The 19,919-nt window shown below is 38.9% G+C and overlaps 2 protein-coding genes across 5 annotated transcripts in view; both read left to right on the top strand.

Moving 5' to 3' along the window:
* The window catches only part of RPS6KA3 (ribosomal protein S6 kinase A3), a 75,076-nt gene extending 66,253 nt beyond the window's left edge, over positions 1–8,823 (top strand). For all 4 annotated transcript variants that reach the window (XM_066176929.1, XM_066176928.1, XM_066176931.1 and 1 more), the window contains 5 exons: positions 1,144–1,305; positions 1,500–1,576; positions 2,626–2,743; positions 3,500–3,640; positions 4,769–8,823. In XM_066176929.1, the coding sequence (XP_066033026.1) occupies positions 1,144–1,305; positions 1,500–1,576; positions 2,626–2,743; positions 3,500–3,640; positions 4,769–4,891 (621 nt within the window). In that variant the 3' untranslated portion in view covers positions 4,892–8,823. The remainder of the gene's footprint in view (positions 1–1,143; positions 1,306–1,499; positions 1,577–2,625; positions 2,744–3,499; positions 3,641–4,768) is intronic.
* Positions 8,824–10,261: 1,438 nt separating this feature from the next.
* Positions 10,262–18,931, top strand: EIF1AX (eukaryotic translation initiation factor 1A X-linked). Its single transcript, XM_066176927.1, has 7 exons — positions 10,262–10,398; positions 11,258–11,341; positions 12,955–13,058; positions 14,409–14,459; positions 15,868–15,949; positions 16,057–16,148; positions 17,765–18,931. The coding sequence occupies exons 1-7, from the start codon at positions 10,383–10,385 to the stop codon at positions 17,768–17,770; spliced, it is 435 nt and encodes a 144-aa protein (XP_066033024.1). The 5' UTR covers positions 10,262–10,382; the 3' UTR covers positions 17,771–18,931.
* Positions 18,932–19,919: the final 988 nt, after the last annotated feature.

Here is a 19,919-nt window from a genome sequence, read left to right as displayed (position 1 = left end):
GTCATCTAAAGCCAGGATGTTCCCCTTAACACCTACTGTTCCAAGTCAAATTCTTTAATATCATTTGTATATTTCAGCTTAGAAGGTGCTTATTTCCATAATTTTAAGTACTTGATTTGTTAAATCTGAGAATTGCACAGGATTTGCGTGCTGGAGAAGTCTCTACTAAATAGACTTAATTCGTTAAATGGCTTTGCAGTGTGCGCAACCCTCTGCACTCTTACTCCTTGGTCTCATACTGCTTTCCTGAAACCCTGCTAGGTTTGGATGAATGTGTTGAATTTCTGAATCAGAAAGCTTCATTCACTTAGATCCACTCTGCTGTTTTACAGTGGTACATACCCTCTTCTTTATAGAGAGCAAAGTCTCTGGACGTTGTTAGCTAACTTGTCTTGTGAAGAAAATATAGCAGGTCATATGATTTCAAGGACTGTCCTTGTGCATTCCACGTTCTGTTAAGGCTTGTTGTAAAATAGCTTCAAATTCTGCCAGAACTTTGGCAGCTTCTCCAGTATTGTCAAGCATTTTACATCTCAAGCCCCTGCAAAGGCAGCCACTTGGGAACCAATACAGGCTTTTATTGATATTTGGAGAATACCTCTTTGATATATTGTTGGGGGTTTTTATTATTAAAATTCCTTCTTAATCAGGCTTTAAATATTTTTCTGAGATTATTTCAGACTGTCTGAATGAGGAGAATGGAATACAGAGTTACCCCAGCAGTAACTAGTCTGTGGTTACATAGCAAGGTGGTACATCAGCAGCTATGGGAGCCCCTGACTCCCAAAAGCTATTAGTAGCCAAGGGTTCTGATTTAAAGAGCCTGGTAGTTACGCATGTTAAAAACTAAATACATGATTCAACCATCAGAAGAGACATCTGGAACTGTACTAATAAATTAGGGGGGTGGGGATGTCTGGAGGGAGTTTCATAGTTAGAGTTTCCAAGTCAGAATTCTCATGCTCCAGACACCAGGGAGCATCAAAACACTGCAGCTCATGGTGAAAGCTGGAACTCTGGAAACTGAGCACGCTGATGGGAGACTCTGAATTAAGTAGCAGAATTGCTAATTTTCATAAAAAGCTTTTCTTGTGTTTAGCATATTGTATTTAATGGTTTCTTTTTTTTTTTTTTTTTTTTTAGGTTGTTCACAGAGACCTGAAACCTAGCAATATTCTTTATGTTGATGAATCTGGTAATCCAGAATCCATTAGAATTTGTGACTTTGGCTTTGCAAAACAACTGCGAGCGGAAAATGGTCTTCTGATGACTCCATGTTACACAGCAAATTTTGTTGCACCAGAGGTAAAACCCAAGATAGTTTATATGCCTTGATATATTTTACTGGAATTTTTTTGCTAGCTAGGTTTTTTTGTTGTTCTTGTGTAACAAGTAGAATCACTCTGTAAACAGTAAAAATTTCAAATGTTACCATTTTTATAGCATAATCAAAGCATTTCTAAGCATTTTTTTTCAGAAAAAATACTTGTCTTCCTCAGGTTTTAAAGAGGCAAGGTTATGATGCTGCATGTGACATATGGAGCCTTGGTGTTCTACTTTATACCATGCTCACTGGGTAAGGGTGATTATCGTTTCCTTCACTGTAGAATACCAAACTAGTACAAACAAAACCAGTAATAAATATAGGCCCACTGTTGCAGATGTTTCTATCAAAGCATGAATTAATCTCAATTTTGGGATTGAGAAAATGCTTTGCCTTAAGTAAAATCCACATTTATAGGGACTGATGTGAAAAATTCTTTGCTTCTAACATCTCCTCTATTTTAGGTTTTAATTTCTGCTTAAAGGTGATTTTGCACTAAGAATTTATTGTTTCATGTGAAAATTAAAAGGTAGATTAAGCAGCATGTATGTTCAAGAAAATATATGTTGCAAATACAATTGCAGTGTATTTAAAGCATGTTTGTGTGCAAAATCCAGCCACTGAATATTTGGAGTGATGCAGTTAGAATATAATAAATCCAATAGAAAGGCATTTGTATATGCAACAGAAATAAATCATATAAAAGACAATAAGGAATTCGACTATAGTACCAGAAGTTCAAAATCTATTTAGCAGACGCAATAGCAACTATCTTTTTATGCTAGATTATTCAGATTGCCACTTTGGTTAAGAGTTAACATCATCAAAGATTTTCTTACTTTTAAATAAATAAGCAACAAACATAGTTGGTTTTAAGGATATCTGTTTTTTGGTTGGGGGCATTCTGATAGCAGCAAGGAAAACTGGTGCACCTTTCTTCCTCTGGCATTAAACCAGCGTTTATTCCTTCTCAGACATTTAGATTTACAACAGATTGGATTGTTTAGTACATTACTAGAATATGAAAACTTAAGGAATACTTTCCGTAATTCAGGAACCACCTGCATTTGAACTGCTATAGGAAAAAATCTGATTTTCAGACCAGATTCAGAGGGAGTACATGCAATAGGAACAGATCTATAGTCAGTGCTATGTGTTTTCACATGTTTAGAATAAATTCTTTTTACAGCTGTTTGGCTATTTGTTGCCTATAATTATGTTGAACTCACAATCAGATTTATAATGCTTATTGAGGCTCAGGTTATGGAAGTTACTAACATTGAATTTGTTTGGTTAAATAGCTACACTCCTTTTGCAAATGGTCCTGATGACACCCCAGAGGAGATTTTGGCCCGAATAGGAAGTGGAAAGTTCTCCCTCAGCGGTGGTTATTGGAACAGTGTTTCAGACACAGCTAAGGCAAGTATATTGGCTTTTCTCTTATGGGATCAGGGATGGATTGCAATGTAACATTTTGATTATAATGTATATGTTACATCACACATGATTGGGTAAGTTCCACCCATTGTTATATTAAAATACTGATCTAATCCCTTATGTGCCTAAAATTTTGTTTCTTTTTGATCTGTTCATGTTTCAGCAGTCACTTGCATGTAGGAGGAAAGGACAGGTGTGCCTTACACTGTAGTAGTTAACAGCTGTCCTTAGAAATACAATGTGTTTTATCAGTATTCACATATAGCATTATCCATGGTGAGAAGTGCTTTGATAATACATCATGTATGACGTGCATGACATTCAAAAATCATACAGATAATCTAAATCATGATAATGAAAAACAGTGAAGTATTACACTTTTTTTTAACTGCATTTTACTGCAAAACAAAAGTTTTATACATTATTGAGAAGCCTGTTTTTAAAAGCAAATAGATTCTGAAAGTCAGTGTGCAATATCCTTTATGCCCCTTCTATATGGATGCTTAAAATGCTAACATTTTCCTTGTTCAATTGGGTACCTTTTGTGTTACCAAATGTCTATTAAGTCATATAATTAAAAGATATACTGTTAGCATTGCTGGGTGGCTTTTCATTTGTTTTAAACTGACATTATAAATATATTTTTATACCTCTAGAATAACCTTTTACAGTTTTTAACTACTAATCTGTTTTAAAGCTGAAGTTCTACTGTTATTGCCATTGACTCTTTGTTGACAGGACCTTGTTTCAAAAATGCTTCATGTTGACCCTCATCAAAGACTGACTGCAGCTCAAGTTCTCAGTCACCCCTGGATAGTTCACTGTGACCGGTTGCCTCAATACCAGCTGAACAGGCAGGATGCTCCCCATTTAGTGAAGGTGAGTAGATATTTGTTCAGCTTGCTGTTCAGCCAAAATTAGTGTAAATAAAAGGGGGTTTTGTTTTTAAAGCTGGGGGGTAGCATGTGTCTCCTCTAAATACTGTGAAAAAGTTATTATGACTGGATGTTGCACTGAGCCATAAAATGAACTTGTGATATGTAATATGATTTAATGAGATGCCACTTACAGAGATTAAATCTAGTACATTTGAAGAAGACTTTTGTTTTCTTGTGTTTGAAATCTATTGGACTTACACTGGAAGGCTTAAATGCTTTCAGAAGCCAACATAAATCATTCTTCTCATAATGAAAAATGTCAGGTGACTTATAGGGGAGCTGTAAAATCGTTTGTTAACTTTACAGTTTCAGAGGAGGGTATTTGCCAGTAACTGAAGGAAAACAGAATAGCTTGTGATTACAATAAAAGCTGAAGAGAAGTCAAAAGGGCAGTGTTAATTACTATGGTTTCACACTTCTGCACTCCGTCTGAACAAGATCTGTTTTTAACCCTGGAACTTTTTCACTTCGAACAAACAGAGGAAAATCAAAAATAATTTAATTCTGCTTCTTTGTATTCAACCTTGTTTTCAGTCCTACTTTCAAGAATCTCTTGTGCAACGTAAAGGGGATCTGAAGAATATAATTAACACTCTTTCTGAGTCAGCTATTAGAAATTTCTAGCATCCAAAAAGACAAGTGAGAAGTGGGGGAATTCTGATCCCACAGCTCACAACTTTCTATATGTTTTTAAAATTTCATGTGCTGAATAATGTGGGTGATTATTAAATACTTTGTTGGAAACTGAAATGGATATATAAGTGATAAGCAGAGATAGTCTACCAATGGGGTTTCATTCCCCAACTCTCTCGCACAACATAGTGAGAGAACTCAATTTGGCAATCTAGTTTATGCCTTCTGGGTTTGACTCTTTAAGCAATGTAAAACTATATATTACCCAAAAAAACGCTCACTCCTAACACTGCTAGGACTTGAGTAATGCAGTGGTATGTTCCTGTTTTGTAAATGAAAATAGACTGAAAGTTAAAACTTGTTCAGAGTTTCTGGCATTTAGCACTGCTGTGTGCATCAGTCACAACACACTGTTCTTTTCCCCTCTACCCCACAGGGTGCAATGGCAGCAACTTACTCTGCTTTGAATCGTAATCAGTCACCAGTTTTGGAGCCAGTTGGCCGTTCTACTCTTGCTCAGAGGAGAGGTATAAAAAAAATCACCTCAACAGCCCTGTGAAATGACCTCAACCAGACACTTGGTACCATGGCATAAGATGATAGCACAAATCATGGCGACAGGTAGCACATTATCTGACAGATACCTGCAAGCACACTCTGTCCCAGCTGGTACCTATAATGCTGCTGCTCCTGCTGCTGCTACTGCTTTCATCTACTCTCGCTTTAAACTGTTGATGGCAAGTTACTGATCTTACTGGAGCTGCAAATGGAGTGACAAGAGGAAACAATGAAATTGATCGTGTTCGCGACTGAAGAATGACAAACGCCACCTCTGTCAAAAATACACTGAATAAAGCACTCTGCACCACATAGCATTATTTTTATAAGGAATATTTTTTTTGTCCCCTAAAATATTCTTTGTTACAGGTCGAGATGGACAGTTTATGTTAAGCACTTAGCTTAAACAATCTGTTTATATTAGCACTATATACATTGTGCCATCCAACATTTTGTATGTTTTTGTAAACAGTTCACAAGCAGTACATTTCCGTGCTGTTTTCTTTAATGTATACATGCCTTGTTTTACTTAGATTATTCATCATTATGACAAGTAAGTCTGATTAAACAGTTCATCTGGATTAATCAGTATTGTTGGACAGCTCTAAAAGAAGCCTGACTGTTAAACAGCTATTGAATGTAATACTATGGATAAGTAGTTTTCCTTGCCTATGTCTTTTCTACATTTCTGTGTTTTTGATGCCACATGTCATGAAATTTAAACAGTGAATCTCTCACCATACTATATATCCTATAGGTAATATAACCCAGAGAAAAGATAACTTGTTTCATGTCTCACTGTCTTTGTTACCCCTCCCCTCCCTTTTAGTCTCTTCCATCTAATCTCTGGACTCAGGAATTATTGCTAAATACTTTCTGATAGAGGACATCTCTATATGGTTTATTCTTATAATCCATTGTTAATATTTTAGCTGTATTCTGTGACTTTTGTTCAAGCTGCAAAGGAATTGTTCAGTGAATGAATGTTGGCATTATAGATGAAAGGCAACATTTGAAGATAAAGCAAAACATATTGGTCGCTAATAAGCAGGAGCCTACAAAGAGTAGGTTTAAACTGCATTCACCGCAGTTGCAAAACTGATGGACCTAATGTTCTGTCAGATACTTCCTGATAATTTTAATTGATTTCAAAAACAAAATGAGAGGCAAATCATAAAGATCTGTTTGGTTAGAAAAGGGTCATTCTATTTTACCATGAAAATAGTGTCATCGCAGTCAGGTAAGAAGAAGCCATTCGGAGGGAACATTCTGGCTTTTCCGCAGATGGAAGTGAGTTGGTAATGAGGGTGGAAGACTCACTTTAAATACTGATAAAACTTTCAATACCCTTGGCCTCTTGGGGTCTATAGTAATTAAAGGCCCATCTTGATGACTGGTCTTGAAAATATGAAATTGCCCAAATGAGAAGGGGCACTGGAATGTGTTTGAATACAGTGAGTGTTCCATTCCACCAAAATTACAGGCTATGTAAAGTCCTTCCAGATATGAAAATGACTATTGGGAATTCCAGCTTTAGTAAAACATGGATCTGGGTGAATGGCTGTTGGTAAACAATGCAATTTTATGTTTTGCATAAGAAGGTATTTACTTGGCTTAGTGTATGAAATTTCTTTTATGGTGATTAATTGGCTTATTTCCCTGAAATCATCAGCAGTTTGATGAAAGGCAGAATCATCTTTATGACACCACAGATTTGGTCTGAATGGGAGTGTTTCTTCTGCCGGAATTTCTGAGTTCCTTGAGGAAGCCTCCTTTGCTAGATTTGCAAAGGATCCCACTTTTATTGCCCGTGAAATTTTGCTAAATATTTAATCCATTATATAATTGTGAAGAAATTGGTTTTATAAACAAGGATTCTTAAATTAGCCCAGCTCTCAGAATTTGAAAACATAGCTCTTCCCAAGCAAACAGTATTTTTCCTTTACTTGGTGCTCTAGCATTGAAGTGCCCTTTAGTTGTATAGATGCATCTACCCTCCTTCAAGAAACATTTTTAAGCAGAGGCAGAAAAAGGCTATCTTAATTTTTTTGACAGTGTCAGCAGTTCCAGAGGAATTTAGTTAAACCTTACCTCTCAAAAAAATGTATTTTTTCAGCTCTGTGAGCAATTTTAAGTCAGGCTTCTCAAAATCTAGAAACTGTACCTTCTGGTGGCTTTTGAGGCGTTAATTAGAAGATAGTCATATCTAGTCAACCAAATTATTTAATTGCTGTTGAAATAAAAGGATGGCAGTACTTGCCAGTGTGTCACTAATAACATTTCACTTCAGGAAGGAGTTCTTACTCTGTTCAGCGTGTGTATATAGGTACCTGGCAAAGAACAGACCAAAAAGAGGAAGTGTTAAGCAGCCTCACTATTGGCAATATCCGCATTAAAATAATATAAAAATACTTCCAGTAGTTTTATTGTAGCCATATTTTGTGGTTCTCAAGCTCACTGATCATTAGCCAAATAGTGAAGCAAAGTTAACTCCTGCATTTGATGTATCTACGCTCTCAAGGGAGCTGTTAATTTAGCCTAGACTTCACAAATGTTGCTATGAAGTCATGTATATATATCAGCAGAGGATGAACATTTTAAATTGTAGCAAACCAGGAAAATTTAGCACACCCTAAGCTGAATGTGTTGAAGTCTAAATCCACTATATTTTTAAGTTACTTTCTAAACCAAGGTATAAAGGGCCTGCCTAATCAGGGAGGTGTATTTTACAGGCCAGGTGTGGTTTATGTACCTTACTTCATGGTTTGGATCAATGTTTTTTTAATGTTTTTATAGCTGCAGTTGTTATAACCTATAAAGAAATCCACATAATGCTTCTCTGAGTCTCAGCACCTTTCTGTTAGAATGTTAGGATATGACACGCTGTGTACATTCATTGCTGGACTGCTGCTTGGTCTGCAAAGCACAGCAAGTGAGTCAGAGAGGATTAAAAAAAAGAGAATGCAGATACAGGTGAATTTTCTGTATGTTGACCATGGTTTGTTTTTAATTTTTTATTGTGAAATTATTATTTACTGTGCTTGAGAGCATGAGGGAACAGAGGGAAGAGTGTAGTTGCAATACCCATTAAATGCCATCTGTGTCCAGTAAGGGCAAAATTCTGTGTTCATAATTACTCTAACATTGAATGAAACATAAAAGGGTTTTTTCAAGAAAATATTTAAAACTTTTTTCTGAAGAGACAAGGCCATAAGAGAATAGATTTATGTGTCTGGGCTTTTTGTGTGTGTGTGTGTGTGTGTGTTTTTCTTTTGTAAATGTGGTGTTACCAACTAAAGCTGTGCTTTTCTATTATTGGAAGGAAAGGATTCAAAGTGTGCTGGCCCTTACTAAGCAGCAATGGTTAATAGATGAATTTTCACTTATGAAAATGATGTAAATGATTAGCTTTATCTTGATACTCTTGACCTAATCAAAGGGAAGGTATACTTATGAGGGATGTAATTATTTTGCAACCTAGTTGGGGGGATGTCTACTTAAACAATTTTTAAAAAATGACAAAATCACAGATAAAATATTTTTCTACGATTCTATACAATCATACTTTATACTAGTTTTCTCAGCATGGCATGTAAGTGAGTCTAGGGTACTGTTCCAGGGAATCAGTGGTATTGTACCTTGTCCTAGACCATTACAATAGCATCTGTTAGATGCTTGGCACTGCTGTCATAGAACTGAAATGCTAGTTAAAAAAAAAAATAATTAATTGTACTGAATACTTTAAATGATTGTTTTATTCAGAGTCTGATCTAAGAGATGTTCCAATCCTGCTATTAATGTGTAATTAAAACTGTTCCAGATGTAACTATGAACAGTTTTGGAAAGTTATCATTGCTTGTTTTCCTGTCTAATGGCAGGTTTTGTAGTCTTCAAAAGAAATTGAAATTTCTACTATGAATAAACTTTCAAACATCTTAAAGGGTTGTTTTGTGTAGTCATTTGTTCTGACCGCTTACAAAAGTCATTGCTTGTTCATCACTAACTCTGAACTACCTTCACACTACACTGAGTGCGCTTTGCCAGCCAGAAAGGGTTTGTAAAAAGCAAGTGTCCCGACATTGCAGCATGTTGAGGAAGGTAAACATGGAGACAAAGGAAAAACTCGTGATCAGCCGGTGCTTCTCGACCTGATAGAACATACAGCAAAACCACAGTGCAAGGATATTGTATTTTAATACCCCATCGGATTCCAGTCGACTCTAAAGTACTGCTTAACGGGAGGCTGCTAAATAACACTTGCAATGCCTGCATTGCTCTGGACACTGAAAATATGGGCATGTTGGGTAATTAGTGCACTTCGTAAACATTTGAAACATAATATTATATGCAGAAGCACTCCATAAACAACAGGCCCATGTTTAAGCAACTCATACAACTTGGAAGCTTACAGCTGCGATTCTTTTTAACCTTGCAACCTGGAAAAAGCTGGAAGATTTTCAAAGGTTGCATAGTCTACAAAAAAAAAAAAATTGCAGTAATTGTGATAGAGGATTTGTGAGGAATGTAACCAAAGGTTTTGCTAAGTGTACCAAAAGAAAGGCAGCAGAGAACATGGAGATGTTTGGAATGGATACGGGGCAAGGGTACTGTGATTTCCTCAGGGATCAGAGGTGTGCATAGCTGTGGCCCTTTGTTCACATAAGGCTTTATCCTGTCTGTCTAAAAACATTTTAAAATTTATTTACAAGTAAAATGAATAATTTGTAAGCCTCCAGAAACTCTGCAAAGGCAGAAAGGGGGGGTTGGTATACCAGAGCTCCTGCTGTCAGTCATCCTTGCCTTCATACCCTCTGATTTACAGGGATTTTTTGAGTTAGAATGGAAGTTGAAAATCATCCAGCTCCAATCCCCCTGCCGTGGGCAGGGACACCTTTCACTCTCTCAGGCTGCTCGGGGCTCCGTCCAGCCTGGCCCTGAACACCTCCGGAGACGGGGCATCCACAGCTTCTCTGGGCATCCTGTGCCAGTGCCTCACCACCTGCACAGTAAAGAATTTCTTCGTAATGTCTCGTCTAAACCTACTCTCTTTCAATTTGAACGCGTTCCTCCTTGTTCCGTCACTGCGAGCTCCTGTAAATATTCTTGCCCGATCTTTCCTGGCAGGTACTGGAAGGAGTTATCACTAACACCGTTCCCCGAGCTCTGCGGTGTCCCGGGGCTGCCTGGGTGGGCGCTGACCGCTGCTCCTCCTCCTCCTCCTCCTCCTCTTCCGACTCCGGCACCGAGCGCCGGGCGGTGCGCAGGCGGGGCCGTTCCCGGGGCGCGGGCCCCGGGCGCGCCGCTGCAGTCCGCCGGGCCGCGCGGGGGCGCTGTGGCCGGCTGGGCGCGGCGAGCCCGCGCACGAGCCCGCGCAGCCCCGGCCCCGCCGCTGGTCCCGCCCGGAGCCGCCGCCGAGCCCGAACCGCCGCCCCCGCCCGGAGCCCCTCCCGCCGCCCCTCCCGCAGCCCCTCCGCGGCGGAGCGTTCGGCGCCATGCCCAAGAATAAAGGTGAGTCGCCCTTCCCTTCGCCGGGCCCGCGGCGGCGCGGCCGGGCCCCGACCCGGTTGCGCAGGGCAGGCCCGGGGGCCCCTCACGTGGGCGCCGCCGGAGGCCGGAGGGGCCCTCTCGCCACCCGCAGGGTCCCCGCGCCGGTTCCGCCTGCCGGGCGCGGGTCGGAGGCCGCTGAGGCCCGGCCGGGAGCGGGAGGCCCTGCCCGCGCCTCGCTTGTCAGGAGCGGCCCTGCCGGGGAGGCGGCCGGGCCCCTCCGTGCCCTCGCTGGGCAGTGCTGCTGCCGCTTCCCTTCTTTCTTACCCCGGAAAGGAAACGCAGAAACCGTGAGGGAAAGGAAGCGGCAGACTTTAACAGAGGGGCAACTATGAGCTGCTCTTATGCTCTTCGTGAAGAGCATCTAACCCTGTTGCCACGTGTGTGCCTTTTAAAAAGGACAGCTTCACCTGGAGCGTAAGCTTCCTCTTTAGTGTTTCGGAGATTTCAGCAGCACAGTAAACTGAAGTTATTCATCTGCTCTTGATGATTACGTGCATGAGGCTATCCCACCGTTATTTTTGAGGTATTTGGTAGCAGGGATTACAGAAATTAATAATGGCCATCGTGTGAAAATCTTTTTTGGAGGCTGCTGTCACTCCAGAGCAACCAGGATATCTAAAACAGTGGATATTTACTTTGTTACTACTCAGCTAAAAATTTAGACTTAAAAATAAGCAAAAAAAAGTTCTAGATCCGGGTAGGATACTTGAAATAGCTATATAGTGTACAAGCATAAAAATTTCCATAAGTCTGTTTTTTTTCACTCACTGTATCTAGGGACAGTAACACAAGCTTTTTACTTCTCCCACTTTTAATTTAGGCAAAGGAGGTAAAAACAGGCGACGAGGTAAGAATGAGAACGAATCGGAAAAAAGAGAACTGGTGTTCAAAGAAGATGGGCAAGGTGAGTTTTTAACTGTGGTATGGCAATGTCATTTTTTTCAGTCACATACTGTAAGTGACAAAATAGAGAGAGGTATTCTTACTGGGGTTGTATTTGACTTCCAAATGACACGTTGAATGTAAGAGAAAGACAGTAGAAGGGAAATTTTCAATAGCTTCACCACTTAAGAGTAAAGTTTCCCTCTTCTTGACCTTAGTGCAATGCTCTGTGTAAAATAGCACTTAAACATTCCCTAGAAACCTCCTGATGGCTTTGTGTGAGGGTCTGTGAGCAGCTGTCCTGGCAGATGTGGTTCAGTTTTGCCAGTAATTGTCCCTGGGATGCACAGTCCCACTTTCTGTTTTATGTGGACTCTAATATCTCTTGGATCCTTCGCTGAGCTCCCCAAAGTCACTGATGTGGCACAGCAGCTCATCTCACTGTTCTGTCCCTTGATGGTTTGGTTCAGTTGGCTCCTGGGCTGGAAGTCTAACAGTTACTGAAACAGGAGCAGGCGGTGGGATGCTGTCAGGTGAAGTAAGACACAAGAGTGTTCAGCCAGGGGATGGCTGGGATTCCCACCTGCCCTGCCTTTGGTGGCAGTGAGCTCTCCTCCCTTTCAGCTCACGCTGTCTTGTGGGTCACACCCTGGTGGTTGCTCACATAATGTGAGTGCTTTCCCAGTAACCAATTAATCAGTTGGTTTGTTAGAAATATGGGAAAGGTACTGATATAGATCACTGTAGAAGTGCCACTGAACAAATCTCTGGTATTTTGTGTTGGTTGTAAGCAGAAAAAGGAGTTTATTTTTATGTGCATCTGAAACTTAAGATCCTTTACATCTCCCAAGCAAAATCTATTTAATGAAACATTATTCTCAGTTATGAACAGTCTCGTGGTTCATTGGACTATCTAACTTGTGTGAAGTTCTCCAGTATGTGATTTCTGCAGCTTGGTGAGGGAGAAGATGAAATACAAGGTGAAGAGATTGAGGGTAGGTGTTGGAGAGGTGCTTCACAGACCTCAGCTGAAGTCTGCTGGTTGCCTTCCAGACAGTGTCTGATGACACCAGGTTATGTCCTTTCAAGGACGGGGGGTGTTGTCCACAGAGCCTCTGCAAGAGGGAGGCAGAGTCTCAGTGGGTGATTATACAGGGTGTGCAGCTTCCTCCTCCCTCAGTGACAGCACTGAGATGTTGTCCTTTAAGACAGGTGCTGTGATGTTGTCATAAACTTTCAGACTCTGAGCGTGACTCAATAGCTCTGAGATTTTCTGTAAGTGAGCATTTCGGAGGGAACAAAAGGGTGGATGCCACCAAGGAGGGGCAGTGTTTGAAAATGTTAACATCAACAGTGATACAAAACTGTGATACATTCAGCAGCCTGTGTGGGTGCTTGAAGCTCCTCTGAGCAGTCCATGTTTGATAAAATGTTACAGCAAATTTGGGTTGCAGTGGAAAAGTTATTGGTTGGGTCTGGAAGCTGGATTTGTTGGCAAGTTTTGCTCTGTGGCACTTTGGGACATGGCTGATCAGTGGACTTAACCCTGCTGGGTTAATGGTTGTACTTGTTGATCCTAAAGATCTTTTCCAGCCTAAATGATTCTGTGTTTCTGTGTGTTACCATCTCTTTCAGAATATGCCCAGGTGATCAAGATGTTAGGCAATGGAAGACTGGAGGCATTGTGTTTTGATGGTGTGAAGAGGTTATGTCATATTAGAGGGAAGCTAAGAAAAAAGGTAATTCTGAAGCAATGCAATAGGAACCAGTGACATTATGCTTAATTGTAAAAATTTACATGTGTAGCTTGTTACAAAAATGAATATTTCTACTGCACTTAATACCTTAAACTATTTTTTTTGATCGTATATTAGTCTGTCTTTCTGTTTCCATTGCTGGCACAGGAGTAGGCAGTCTTTGGCTCTTGGGTGAAGCTCACAGTCGAAGGGCTGTCTTTCAATGTGTATACTTCAGGGGAAGGTTTTTTCAGCTGCTTATGAAGTACAAGCTCTTCACATTCTAGAAAATTATACTTACGTAAAATAATAAAAATCTCACTAATTACAGATGGGGAGCTTGGTGACTATTTAGAAAATACACCTCCAATGCCATTGTTTCATTGTCCTCTTCATCAGTTCCCAAAATACTTCTGTTGAAAGCTAATCTGTGGAGATTTGTGTCTTCAGGGATGTCAGGTGTAAGTGTTTGCATTCTAAACTTTGCCATCTTCAGATGGTGTCCCCTCTGGCCCTTGTCAGGTGTTACATCTTCCTGTCCTCTGCTGGTGTCTGGTAAGGAGGAGAGCCCTCAGTCTGTTTCCAATGAAAACAGACATTCACTGTCTTCATTCTGGATTGTTCCATTTTTTGGACAGCAGTGAATGCACGTGTCTTGGGTTAAGCGTAACCAGTGTTATAGCTGCCTGCAAGAAACTGCTGAAGGTAGTGGAGAATGTGCATAAACGAACACTAAGTGCTGCAGAATTAATTTCTTGCTACTAAAAGCACCACTTATCTATTCCTTATGTTTAAAAGAAAGGAAATTCCAACTGAAATTAGTTCAATCCCCAAAAACACACAAGCAGATGTGGGATAGAACCTACATAGAGCCACCCTGTGCATTTAATAGCATATCCTGTTCTGCAGCTTTCTGGTTTACATAGTTCCTAGAAACAACTCAGTTCATTTTCTTGTGCTCTTCACTGTTCTTGTCCATCACCCCCTTCATGAGGTTTTTCTTTAATTTTTGCCCTTGAGGAGCTCAGTTCACAGAGTTCATGACTGGTGCTTTAATGCATTCTTTCTGTTTTCTCAGATGCTTAGGTTTAATAACCACCCTGTTGGCTAGAAGCTCTTCAAAAGAGTTTGATTATGCTGTAATAGCTCCATAACATGTAAAAATAATGTAACTATAAGTATTTATGACCTTGGATTTGCTGTTAAAACATTAAATTGGCTATTTCTTCCATACTGGTTAGAAAATGAAGGGGGTGGCTGTAGTGAAGTGTTTTATGTCTCTCTGTAAATCTAAATGTGCTGTTTGCTTCCTGTGTTATACAACAGAAGTTGAGTTTCTGTTTTCTCCTTCAGGTCTGGATAAATACATCTGATATTATATTGATTGGCTTAAGAGACTACCAGGTAAAAATTCAGTATAATATGCCACTATAAGGAGTATTTTACAAGTATCTTTATTTACTGTTAAATTGTAGTAGGTATTGTGAGGAAATTCATGTCTAAGTTTGCATTTGTATTTACTTGTGCTAAGTCATGATTTTTAGTTTCCTTGTACTACAGGTAGATTGTAATGAGGAGACAAATTCTGGTTCGACTTGTTCTTCCAAATTGCACCCTGAGACTTTGTGAGTGCAGGTGCTTATTGTCATCAAGCTTGACCTTTTTTTTTCCAAATGTAGCTTTTTGGTGCTTGCATCCTGTGGTACAAAGGGAGACTGAGTCAAGTACCAAACATTTTATTGTGATAATTAGAATTTTTCGTCATCAGAATTTTGGATCCTTGATGTTAAGGCTTTTACCTTAAGAGGCAAATTAATCAGGAATTAGTTGGTACTTGAATTTCCAAAAATGGAGTGGCATAACTTTATGTAATATAAATAGTAATGGAAGCAGTTGTTAAGTTTTAATTAGGTGAATGGCTTTCATGAATGTTAGTGTTGCCATCAGTTGTTGAAGATAAGATTTTGCTTCTGAAATGTGCATTAGTTTTAGAAGACATTTAAGGTACTGTCAGTTACTTTATATATTAAAGTACTTAAAACTAGGAATTTTTCGGTTTTGACTTCGCTAAGGGAAACACAAGTTGGATATTAGGAAAAAGTTTTTTACAGGATGAGTGATAAAGTACTGGACTTGTCTGCCCAGGGAGGTGGTGGAGTCACCATCCCTGGATGGGTTTAAAAAAGTATTGGATGTGGCATTCAGTGCCATTGGTTTAGCTGAGGTGTTAGGGCTGGGTTGGACTGGGTGATCTGAAAGGTCTTTTCCAACCCAGTGATTCTGCGATTCCTGATTGACCATCAAACACCTCACTGTATGTATTGTCAAAGAAAGGTTACTTTCAAAGGCATGAAACTGAACTTGTCAAGCTGTTGAATTCTCAACATTTCTCATTTGTCTTGAATTCTCCTTTATCTTGTTGCCCAGGGAAGTTGTGGATGCCCCATCCCTGGCAGTGTTCAATGCCAGATTGAGCACCCTGGTCTAGTGGAAGGTGTCCCTGCCCAGGGCAGGGGGGTTGGAAGTAGATGATCTTTAGGTCCCTTCCAATCCAAACCATTCTATGAAGCTATAAATTACTTGTAATTGGAGATAATTAAGTTATCACTCAGAAGAAATGAAAATACTCCTATGTGTTTACTTCACATTTAAAGGAACTGGAGGGGAAGGAAGAATGAGATGTTCTATAAATATTATAGGTGTTAATCCACTGTAAATAATATAGTTGTTGTAAATAATGCAGTCTGCTGAGGTTAATAGTTTTATTTTTCCTTCATAGACGACTAATACATTCTAATAAATTCTTCTTTAGGATAACAAGGCTGATGTTATTCTAAAATACAATGCAGATGAAGCCAGAAGCCTGAAAGCATATGGGGAGCTTCCAGAACATGGTAAGAATCTTTTCACTTCAAATTGGAAGTTCATGTTGGACAAGAATACTCAGTCTGTCTTGGTGCAGTGTAAGTGCACTCCTTAACTTCTCTAAATTCCTTCATAGCTAAAATCAATGAAACAGACACATTTGGTCCAGGAGATGATGATGAAATCCAGTTTGATGATATTGGAGATGATGATGAAGATATTGATGATGTAAGTAGTAAATGTGTATTTTTATCATACTTTTGAAGGCCTCATCTTTGGCAGTAAGCTGTTGTTGTTAGTTGTGCAGTAAAGAATACACAATAAGGTGTTCAGGATGGCTTTGTTCCTTGGGGCCTGCCTGAAGAAGTGGTGCGGTGCAGGCATGTGCCAGCTTTCTGTCCTCTCTCCTGTCCTACAGTCATTTCCCAGCTGGCCGCTAAACACATGGTACACTTGGTGTCACGCTGCTAAAACACGTGCAGAGCAGTCTGAAGGTGCCTGAAAGAAAATCAGTGCTTTGACCCCCCTCACCCCCAATTTTTCTGTAGCTTTAACAGCCTTACTCTCCCACCAGAACTGCAAAAATGATTGAGGGATCTGGTTTTTAAAAAACAAGCGGTTTGCATCACTACGGAAAGCTGCATCTTAGTAGTTTTTCTAAAGTTAACCATAATCTTGACTGTCACAGTCACTTGTGTTACTGCTTACCACTAAACTGTAGTAATTGGTCATGTACACCCTGAAATTACAGTAGTAAAATTGTTACGACTCAGATTTTATAATAAATTGCAGAAGTAGAATTTGCTGTGCAATGTTTTCAAAGTTGATGCACTTTAATTTACAGCTGAGAGATAAATGGGTGCAAGGTCAGCAGGCTGAGAGGATAAGTAGTAACTTACTGAGCCAGTGAGTTAACTTAATTGGATAGACTGTTCTAAGAATACTATTATGCTTTAATTCTTCATCTTTTTAGTCCTCTCTCTATGAGTTGATAACATGACTAATTCTTTTAAAATGCTTATAATTATTCTGACTTTTTTTAGGTTCTCAATATATGATTCGTTAAGATCAAGTATTTTAAAAATGTCAAAATGCTGAGGAATTATTCTTCAGACTTCTGGAAATTTCACTTTGGGCCTGTCAGTGGTTGAGCTGAGTGAAGATTTAGCTCATTGAAGCTAGAAAAACTAGTACTGCATGCTTTTAATAATGAGGCTATTGTAAGACATCAAAGAGATAAGTAGCTGTAGGACAAATTTGCAAACTAATGGATCTGTGCGTGGGGTTAAGTGAGCAGCTATGATTGTTTTTTAAGCTTTTGTCAGCTCTTCAATAAAACGTTAATATCATGCTTTAAGAAAGTAAAAGATGAAAAGAGGTGAGTAACCTTTCTGAGGATCACCGTCATGTATCTGGAATGAAGTGCAGCTTACAAGGTCATTGTTAACAGAAGGAACTTGGTGGAGCCTTTCCTTTGTTTTTTATATCAGAAGAATGATTAGAAAGTCACTGCTTAGGGAAGTGACTCTCAAATTTGGTTTTATTTTCATTTTTGAAATGAAATTTTGGCTAATTTATAGCTGTTCTAGTGATGTATAATTGTATTACAGATACTGTGGTTATGCAGAATTGCTCACCTGCATGACCATAGTATTGTCACAGGGCTGGTGGAGACAAGAGCAGGGAGTAACAGTTCATGTCTTAAGAAAACAGGATATGAGCTGAGGCAAAACTAGAACAGTGCTGAGTTCTCCTGTTGAACTATAAAAGTAACTTTAAAAAAGAGTTGCTTGATGAAAAATACACTTGGATGAAATACATGGTGTGGTTTTTTTGCTTTTCAGATCTAATTTGGAACAGAGGTTTACATTCCAACTTTTTTCCTCCAAGGATTGTTCTACATTGATACTTCGATTATTTTTTGGGTGAAGTCCCTTACTTTTAAGAAGACTGAAAATTCTCAGTAAAGAGTGTAGTTTGTTACATCAAAAGGATTTATTTTCAATGTTTGTTTTAAAGTATTTATATTTCTTTAGAAATGGATAATGCTGGATTATCACAAAGGTTCAATGACATGCCACAAATACTTTGTCTCTTCACCAATTAAAGTTTTATCTCTGGATGTAAGTGAGATACAGTGACATGGGTTGTAAAAGACTGCATTTTTCCCTCTTCTGCTTTCATCACTACAATTCCACTTAAACTTGTATTTTGAAATAAAAATTGTTTACCCTGTAATTATCATGGATTTTGATTAAAGGCAAATAACCCAGTTCAGATAGTATCAAATCATACTATGCAGTGTCTGTCCTTATACCCCTTGCCTTGATGTTAACTTTAGAAAAGATTTTGATAATATAAGAGGAAGGCAGAAATCTGTATTTAAACTCACAATGCATGATGAATCTGCTTTTCGCATTTAGTAGCATGCTGCTATTTTTATACTGATTTTGATAATTAAAAACACTCATTATTTCAAAGATGTAAATTTTCCATGGTGGAGGGAGGGGTGGGAGAGGAGTAAAGATGAAAAGTGAGCAGCATCTCAAATTTGCAATTTTTTGGAAACCATAGTTGGTGCAGTGGCCGAGCTGCAGCTGCAGACGGAGAGCACTGGGTGGCACCTGACTGAACAGGGACACACAAATGCAAAGCCTTCACAGTTGGGTTTGTACTAAAAAATGCATAAAATAGGTTTTCCCCAAAGTAAATGCTTAACATTCTTGATATGTTAAACATGTAGAATATTTTTACATTATATAAAAGGTTATGTTAAGAGTAGAGTTTTATTTTAATCTGAAATTCCATACATTGTAAGGTGCAACATAAAAGCTTATGTGAACTTTGAGTAACAATATAAATAAGAAAATAAGTTTGTGTCAAAAGTAGAAAGAATCTTTTCATCCAGAAAAAAAATCAATGAAACAGACTGCTGGAAGGATTCTTGTCCACCTTCAGACTGGAGGAGTCAGTTGAGAAACTGAATAAAGACTAACATCATCATGCAAATATTATTTTGTGGTAGCCTTAGTGTCTTTGTGTTTAATAATGTATTTAACAACTCTGAAAGCAGGTTAATGGAAAAATTCCTTTTGTGCCATAAAGATCTGATTCTTGACACTTGTATTCCTTATACAGTCTTTTTGGTATGATGTAAAGTGACTACCCCAATAGATAAAAAAAAAATGGCTTTAAATACGGAGTGGCCTCTTTGCTTTACATTTTTTTTTAAGGAGATTTAAACATCCAGAGCTTTTGTAAAAATGTCTTCTCTTTTCTTTCATTGTAGTGTCTATTTTTGTTACATCAGGTAAGGTACCCTGCTCTAGAAATAACATTTTCTTAGTATTAAGTAATTTTGCCAAATATTTCATGGTTTTTAACTATTTGTTGTAAAAACTTATTAAATATTGAGGGAAAGGTTCTACTAGTACAGCATTCTTACTCAACTGATCTTAAAAGTATCAATTTACTGTCCTTGTATGTCTGTAAGGTTCAATTGTGAAGGAACATAAATGGTGTAATGTTTCAGAATAAGGCTTATAACCCATTCCTAAGCTCATTGGTTTCCTCATTGTATTCGGCAGGCCATAAACAGCTCTGAAAATGGTTAAAAGCTCTCAAAGTTCTTGAGATCCAAGTGCAGAGGTTGTGTGTCCTTTCAGTTGTACTAGCAGGAAGGTTAGTGATTAAATTGCGGGGAATGTATACTGAAGAGTCAGATATTATGGGAACTGTACTTGCCAAAACTAATCTTTTGTATGTGAAATGTAAAAATGCATGGTCAGTGCTAAGGGGAAACACAAACACTCTGCTGCTGTAGGGAGCCTACAGTTCTCGGTATAACACAAAATTCAGCTGTGGCTCAAAGATGAAACTGTTCCTGTCAGAATCGGTTGTGGTTTGCCTTGAGGTTCCTTCCAGTCTTCATTGCTCCCAGGTTCATGTCTGGCTCAACCTAAGCTGTAGATTTTAAGGAAATATTTTAGTTTATTATTA

The sequence above is a fragment of the Chamaea fasciata genome, unplaced genomic scaffold, assembly GCF_029207755.1.
Source record: "Chamaea fasciata isolate MVZ Bird 193981 ecotype frontalis unplaced genomic scaffold, bChaFas1.0.hap1 SCAF_2, whole genome shotgun sequence".
NCBI classification, from domain to species: domain Eukaryota; kingdom Metazoa; phylum Chordata; class Aves; order Passeriformes; family Sylviidae; genus Chamaea; species Chamaea fasciata.
The sequence above is the reverse complement of the archived record's forward strand: the minus strand, read 5'-3'. Positions and strand labels throughout refer to the sequence as shown.

Bases quoted from the DNA above. Each gene is read 5' to 3' on its own strand.
- EIF1AX (XM_066176927.1), top strand. The intron at 14,460-15,867 runs GTAAAAATTCAG...ATTCTTCTTTAG, and splicing joins TTGGCTTAAGAGACTACCAG to GATAACAAGGCTGATGTTAT. The intron at 15,950-16,056 runs GTAAGAATCTTT...ATTCCTTCATAG, and splicing joins TGGGGAGCTTCCAGAACATG to CTAAAATCAATGAAACAGAC.